This window comes from Drosophila pseudoobscura, chromosome X, assembly GCF_009870125.1.
Source record: "Drosophila pseudoobscura strain MV-25-SWS-2005 chromosome X, UCI_Dpse_MV25, whole genome shotgun sequence".
NCBI classification, from domain to species: domain Eukaryota; kingdom Metazoa; phylum Arthropoda; class Insecta; order Diptera; family Drosophilidae; genus Drosophila; species Drosophila pseudoobscura.
In genome coordinates this window covers 53,734,797-53,741,968 of record NC_046683.1, presented here as the reverse complement: position 1 = coordinate 53,741,968, position 7,172 = coordinate 53,734,797, and the positions used below count along the sequence as shown (strand labels likewise).

The 7,172-nt window shown below is 44.6% G+C and overlaps 1 protein-coding gene across 1 annotated transcript; it reads right to left on the bottom strand.

Moving 5' to 3' along the window:
* Window positions 1-4,068: 4,068 nt before the first annotated feature.
* On the bottom strand, window positions 4,069-6,449 carry LOC4812945 (larval serum protein 1 gamma chain). The gene is made up of 3 exons (XM_001353940.4): window positions 6,319-6,449; window positions 6,122-6,249; window positions 4,069-6,058 (listed from the first exon to the last, which is right to left on the bottom strand). The coding sequence occupies exons 1-3, from the start codon at window positions 6,401-6,403 to the stop codon at window positions 4,223-4,225; spliced, it is 2,049 nt and encodes a 682-aa protein (XP_001353976.4). The 5' UTR covers window positions 6,404-6,449; the 3' UTR covers window positions 4,069-4,222.
* Window positions 6,450-7,172: the final 723 nt, after the last annotated feature.

Genomic DNA, 7,172 nt, shown 5'->3' with positions numbered 1-7,172 from the left:
TCTGTCTGTCGATTTATGTCTGGCGTGTCTGTCAGTAATGCGTTAAGGAACAAATATAAGGCCCAAAGCAGATGGGCAGCTTTTATCGCTCTGCAAAAATTTATTAATTATGCAGAAATGGCAAAGACCCGAACTTGAGTGTGGACAATGAAAGGAATTAACAGGAAAGAGGGCACTGCAAAATCTTTGGCAAAGGGAATAGCACCTCAAGGGAAAATCTCTCTCTTTCTCTTGGGAGGCGCAAACTTTTGGAAACTATAATGCAATTCCCATAAACAAAGCAAAAGAGTCTACAAATGCATCTTAAGCACACAATTTTACAAAATAAATAAATATTTAATATAAAAATAAATTGTACAACTAATTTAAATCCCTAAAAATAAGAAAAACAAACAAGAACTGCATGAGATAAGCTGTTTTATAGGCCAGATTTTTGTTTTATTTAATTTATGAATTATTTATTTACAAAATTGTACAAAAATTATCAGTCAGGTCTTCAGGCTGAATTAATAATATTATTATTATTATGAATATAATGTTTTGTAATTAATCATTTATTTGTTTTATTATTAATATTAATTTCTTTTATTTTCAGATGGAATTACATCTAAATGTGCATAATATTATTGAAAGGTGAGCATTTGAAACTGTACGAAGTAAGCTGTGTGTACGAGCATTTGTAGAGGAAAAGCGGAAGGGCTCAAAAATGTTTAAAAATCTCTAAAGTTGGGTTTCAATATTTGTCCATCAGTATAAATTTGATTTTCAGTGATATGTTTGATATTTTAGACGTTAAAGCACTTTTAAGTGCGAAAGGGGCCCTGTATCATTTAAGCTGTGTACTGTGTACGAAATAAGCTGTACGTATAGGACTTTTAGAACAGCTAAGAATCGTGCATGCATATTAATATTTTTTTTTGTACAAAAAAAGCGAATCAAGGGCCCCTCAACAACATCGGACATACACATCGGACAACTGTAATATTAATCATAAGTTGCCCGCATCCATGGAAATCGCCAAAGATCTTAATCTTTTGCACACAATGCAATTTATTAATTATGCGAGACTCGAAGAGACTGAGAGCTGTGTAAAAGTGCGGCAGAGACGGACGGAGAGGAGGGCCTGAGCGGCAGAGACGGACGGAGAGGAGAGCCTGAGCGGCAGAGACGGACTGAGAGGAGAGCCTGAGCCGGCGGAAAGTTCAAAAAGCTATCAGCGGACGGACAGGCGGACAGCCGAACAGGCGGACAGACGGACAGGCGTGTGTGTGTTCTGGGTGCGGACAGTTGTCAGTTCTCGTTGCGCCGCAGTTCCGTTCCCCTTCGGGCTGTACAGTTACAGTCCCGCAGAGTGGAAGGAGTGTTTTCTTTTTTTTTTACAGTCTGACCAAAACTGAGGATAAGCTGACAAAATGCATTTCAACTGGAATCACCTTAAAAGGCGTACGTACAGAACACATCTTTTGTCAGTGGGGATTTTTATGGACTCCTCGGCAGTTGGCCAAAAGTCGTTCATCAGAAGCCATTTGACTTGGGCAAAGTTCTTTATTCCGCCTCGTAAATTATTATCAAAAATAAGAATGTATAGGAAACCATTTCTAGGGCTTCGATGTCCGCGAAACCTCGAATCTGTTTCAACGGCCATCTACCTGCGTCTGCGTCTGCCCCAAACGGCAGATCCTCCAGCAGCGACAGCAACCCAGACTCGACTCTCTGCCATGTGTTCTCGAGTGCTCTAACGCCATTTTTGTCCATTCTTTTTCCCTGTTTCGGATCCCTCTTTCCTTCGTAAAGTTTTAAATTTCTTGGAAATAAAAGCCTGGCCATTAGTTTTCGTCCTTCCCTTTTCTATCGCTCTACGCTCGGCTGCCCCTTTTTATTATTCGGTTTTCTCGTTTTTTTTTTTCCTTTTCCTTTTCCTTGTGTTGTTTTTGTTTTTGGGTTTCGGGACAGGCAAAATTTTGCAGCTACCTAAGCAACCAGACGAGAAGTGAGATAAATAGATGTGCTGGGAGTGGGAGTAGGAGTAGGAGTACGAGTGGGGGAAGGGAAGGGAAAAGGGGAAGGGGAAGGAGAGAGAGGCTAAGGAAAATCTAAGGAGCGTTACGGTTGCCCTGTCTTCTCGGCTATACCCTTTGTTTCGTTGATGAAGATCATAAATTTAATATGCGGTTTGTCGGGCAATAAACGAAAATGTGTTCGCGGGAATTTTTTGGCTGTCTGAAAAAAAGAGTAAATATTATTGAAATCGACAAAAGTCGAATAGAGGGTATGAAAACATCCAGCTACACTAATTGTTCAGGAGTATACTGGATCCTGGAGCAGGACAAGCGTTTATTATCAATTTTTGTTAAAATAAATAGTGACATTTTTTAATTTTCAAAATAAAAATTTAAAATAAATAAATACAAATTTTAAAAATAATTAAATTGTATTTCAATTTTAATATTTTTTAATAAAAATATAAATATAATTTTAATAGTTTTGATTCTAATAATAACAATTAGAAATACATTTTTACGATCTCTGATTAAAACATCCGAAATGTTAATATATAATTTTTAATATAATTATATGTATATGTTTGTATAATAATTATATTATATTATAATAAATGTAATATAATTTTTAAAACATCTGACTCCTCTGGCTTCCAATGCCACAATTTATTACTTTCATTTAATATTTTTCAAATAATTTAATATAATTTTCTTAAATATATAAAATTAAATATAACGCTGAAAGAATCATACTAATATAAATTATAATAAATTAAATATATTTTCTGACATGCAGATTACCATAGATATCATGAATCAGCTGTCCCTTAAATCACCCATTTGGAATCAGCTGACAAACAGGAACAGCAGGAAGGAAGAGTGACCGTCTGCAAGGCTACGATCCATGATTTCTGAGATTTATTTAATTGTCAGCTGATCAGAGAAGGGCATCTGCTATTCGACTGATGTGGAATCGGCCTGCTCTCCTTCTCGTTCTTCCCTGCGTTATCTGCGCTCGCTTAGCCATCAACGCGGCGACGCTCTCTGCTCTCTGGCCTCTGTCCGTACGTTTATTTAATTTTTTTCGGGCTTCACTTGTCCCCTCCTCGTACGCCTCGTGTGGTTGTTGTTGTTGTTCCAGTATTTGTTGCCGCTGTTGTTGTGGGTATTGCTGCGATACGAAACCGTGCAGGTGTCCGATATTTTCTTTTATACCGCGTCATCGGGTACAAGAGAAACACAGACAACACAGAGAGAAGAAAAAACGAGAAGAGAGAGAGAGAGAAAAAATAAAAAATACAAAACTAGTTCTAGATTTACAGCCGCGACTCACACTGCACCTATCCTCCTACTCCACCGACTCGACTCCATCGACTCCACCGACTCTTCAGACGTCGCTATATTTCGCCCATATTTTCGATTCGATTGCGTATAACAAGTTTAGCTGTCTCGCTACACCACACCACCCCTGCCCTCCGCCCCCCTCCCCCACCAATCGCACCATGGAACCGTTCTCCGACTTGATATAAAGTGCTTTGCATCCATGCAACGTCGTCCATTGGTGCCCCAACCCCCCGTCCACCTACCGCTCTCGCCTTGCCCCTCTCCGGCAGCCTAATGCCTTTTCCTCTTCATATTCTTGTTCGTTTTTAATTTTTGTTTTGATTCTCGATGTGGTTTCTCCCCGTCTGAGCTTGTTCTTTTGTGATTTTGATTAATATTTTATACATGTTGGTTCGGGGGCTTCGAGACCCCATGGAGTGCTCCGTGTACCCCAGCCCATGTAATTACCCAAATTTGGCGTCACTTGCCGTTAAAGGTCTTAGGTGGAGTGGCGGAGAGGATAGGAGCACAAGAGCCAAAGAACGGTAAAGTGGAATTATGGTTTATTTATGGAGTTGGGCCTAACGATATCTTAAAAGGTTCGGTTAGAGGGTGGGGACGGTCATCAGGTCACCAAAGACTAAAAATGGACTTGGGCTATCGTCCAAACATCGTAATCCATTCTATCTGAACTTTTCTGGAGTCGTGAGGATATCTCTATCTGTATCTGATGATAGAGATGGTCTTGGAATCATTTATATCTTTATTCACATACAATCTATATTTATTTCCCCTCAGAGCATTAATAAACTGTTCGTGATAACCAAAGGGTTATCTTCCATATAATTATCCTTACGATTGATCTATAGAGGTCAACGAGATACTCAAGTACGAATGTTCTAAAGACGTGGAAAACGATCCACATGATTGATCTCCACAGGCTGCCAGAAGGTGTGATCTCCCACTAGACGTTCCGCCTCATCCTCCTCCTCCAAATACCGTTCGAAGGGATAGCCCAAGGGCAGCTCGTCCCACCGGCTCACCCCCTTGCTGAAGTCACAGTTCAGTTCGTTGGCCTGCCTGGCCTTGAAGTCGTAAACCGTGGCCACGACCAGGAGCCTCATCTGCAGGGGATTTCGTCGACCACCGCGGGGCAATATCAGGCGTCTGGGGAAGCCGCAGTTTGGTGTGGATATATTCAGGGGGAAATCGAACTCCTCCTGCTCGGCCAGCCTGACATATTGATGGAGTTCGGTGAGAGAGATGTGATCCCCAATCAGGCCACTGATGTCCCGAGAATCTCTGGTAATTCTGTTCACACCTTCATAGAGCACCGTCAGAAATGAATCCAACTGATAGAAGGGCTCGCGATTGACAGACCCCCCATTCTCTGCGGTAGTGAGAAACAATCTGATGATGATCGATTGGGTCTTGTTGCTGCTGATTTGAAGGCTAAAGCTAAAGGGCTCCTGCTGCAGTCGATACTGCCTTTGCTGCAGGGTAAAGGGCCACATGAAGTGTCCGTCGAAGTGAAAGTGCCTGGCATGCAGAAGATTACTGAGATCCACATCCACCGGCTCGTCGTAGGTGATCAGTGGACTGATATCCATCGCTTCGATGCGCAAATCGGTTGGCCCAACCGATCCCTTGATGTTGTGTTGCAGAGCCTGGCGGTACCATCGATACGAGCGGAGCACCCGCTCGGCGTAGTAATAGAAGTCGGGCGATCGCACCGAAGTGCACAGATCAAGGAGCAGTTGGGGCTCGCTGGCCGACTCCATCTGCAGTTTTGTCAGGTCGAAGGGAAATAGTTGGCTCAAGCCGATCCGCCAGTTATCGCCTGCTTCCAGATCGATGCTGGATCCATTGGATAGTATATATCTACGGGTGGAAATCGCCTCGGCGACGTTCGTCTCGAGGGCTTCCAGTGCTTCCGTGACCTTTTTAGTGGTGGTCGGGGTCACCAGCCGAAAGCGTTGATTCAGCCAGGTCAGTAGGTGCGGTGTACCCATGTTAGCTGCGTCCAGGAGGGTGAAGTGTTTGTATGGCAGCTGCTGGCCGTAGCGTTCCAGCTTGTAGCGGGCCAATAGCTGGCCCAGCTGGCTGTACCACCACTCCTGGAGCTCCAGTGAGCCGTTCTCAGTCTGGGCAATGCCCATATTGATGTAGTACCAGTAGGACTGCCAGCCAATGTCCTCGGTGAGGTGCTGGATACTGTTCTGCCCTCGCTGGTGTTCGGTCAGACGGAGTATACGGACATCAGCCATGGCCTCGAACCACTTGGTGGAGCTGCGCAAATTTCCCTCCAGGTGGATGGGCTGCAGCTCTTGGGGCAGAATCTGTTGCACCTCCTGTTGCAGTTGGCTCGTGAAAGTGTTCTGCTGTCGAATCCAATTGGCAAAGTTGAAATTCTGTGCACTCCTCACTGTCACCGCTTGGTGGTAGGATTCAGGCCACAGCTCGTAGATCTTGGGCATGACCAGGGCCTGGTAGTCCTCCCTCTTGAGCAGCACCTGAGTCAGAGCCTGCAGGAAGAGACCCGGATTCACATGGACCCGCGCCCAGCAGATGTTCTGCCATAGTGTGATCCAGTCGCGTGTGTGATAGAAGAAGTAATAGAGACCCAGCGACTGCCGATAGTGCTCTGGGTACAGCGCATTGTAGTACACCTCTCTGGGCACAAGTCTACCCCGACTAAAGGCCTCGTAGAAGTCAGCCATCTGGTCGTTGTAGACCTATTTGAAGGGCCAACTAGTTTGGATTATCTTCAGCCATACCTTGCTGATCGCTATACATACCACATACTGGGTCTTATCGCTGACCAGGCGTTCACCCAACGATCGCCACTGGTCGTTCAAAAGAGGCTCGTGCACATGATGGAGTATCTCCAGCAGGAATCGTTGCTTCTCCAGAAAGTAACGATTTCCTAGAGGTATTTGATCGAGGTTTAAGCATATGAATCATCGAAAATCGCCACTCTTGGACTTGGACTTACCGATTCCCCCCGCAGAGACCGCCGAGCCGCCATACAGCTCTAAGCATACACAGCCCATGAACGATAAGAGGTATAGGAATCGCATGGCACTTGTTTTCCTCAGGGAGATCGAGACTAAACTGAGCTTCGGCCAGGGAATTGCATTTTGATTAGGCTAAGTATAGCATTGACCTATTGGCTGTGTATTTATTTGGATCACCCGAAATGCTGGCCTTATCTTTGGGTCTAGAGATGTGCTTTGCTAGTAGAAGTCTGTGGTGGTGTAGAGAAGGCCAGAAGACACGGACTCTTTGTTCCACCTATCTGATGAGTTCGCTGGAAAGACTCAACCCCCAACCTCCCAAGTGATCAACAGAAGCGAGCTTCGTTTTCCTATTAGTCACCAAAGAGTGGCACAATAATGTAAAATGATTTTCGTTAAGTGCCTGGTTGAATCTCCAGCTCCACCGACCTCCACCTCCACCTCAGCCACCGATACTTTCCGCTACCTCGTCGTTGCAAATGTGCGGACATTAAATTGCCAACTCAGTCACCGGGAGTCCGGAGCCGGGAGCCGAGACCCGAGACCGTGTCTCGTCAGTCGAATGGATGGCGGAAAAAAGGGCAAATTATAATGCGAAAAATGTTAATTACAGTCGGCTCTACCGGTACCAAGCGAGTACGAGTATCTGGCCCATTGTTTGCACTGGCAGAAGGCAGACGGCAGACGGTGGACTTCAGACAGCAGAAATTGGCGCATTAATGTAAATCGCCAGCGAGGCATGACGGATTATAGGAGCTACTCAGAGCTAGTCCCAGTTGCAGGCCAGCAAATTAACGTCCAGTTATGTGCGAGTGTTGTATGGAGGGCAGAA

Bases quoted from the DNA above. Each gene is read 5' to 3' on its own strand.
- LOC4812945 (XM_001353940.4), bottom strand. From the start codon at position 6,403: ATGCGATTCCTATACCTCTTATCGTTCATGGGCTGTGTATGCTTAGAG. The intron at 6,250-6,318 runs GTAAGTCCAAGT...AAATACCTCTAG, and splicing joins GGTCTCTGCGGGGGGAATCG to GAAATCGTTACTTTCTGGAG. The intron at 6,059-6,121 runs GTATGTATAGCG...CCCTTCAAATAG, and splicing joins GCGATAAGACCCAGTATGTG to GTCTACAACGACCAGATGGC.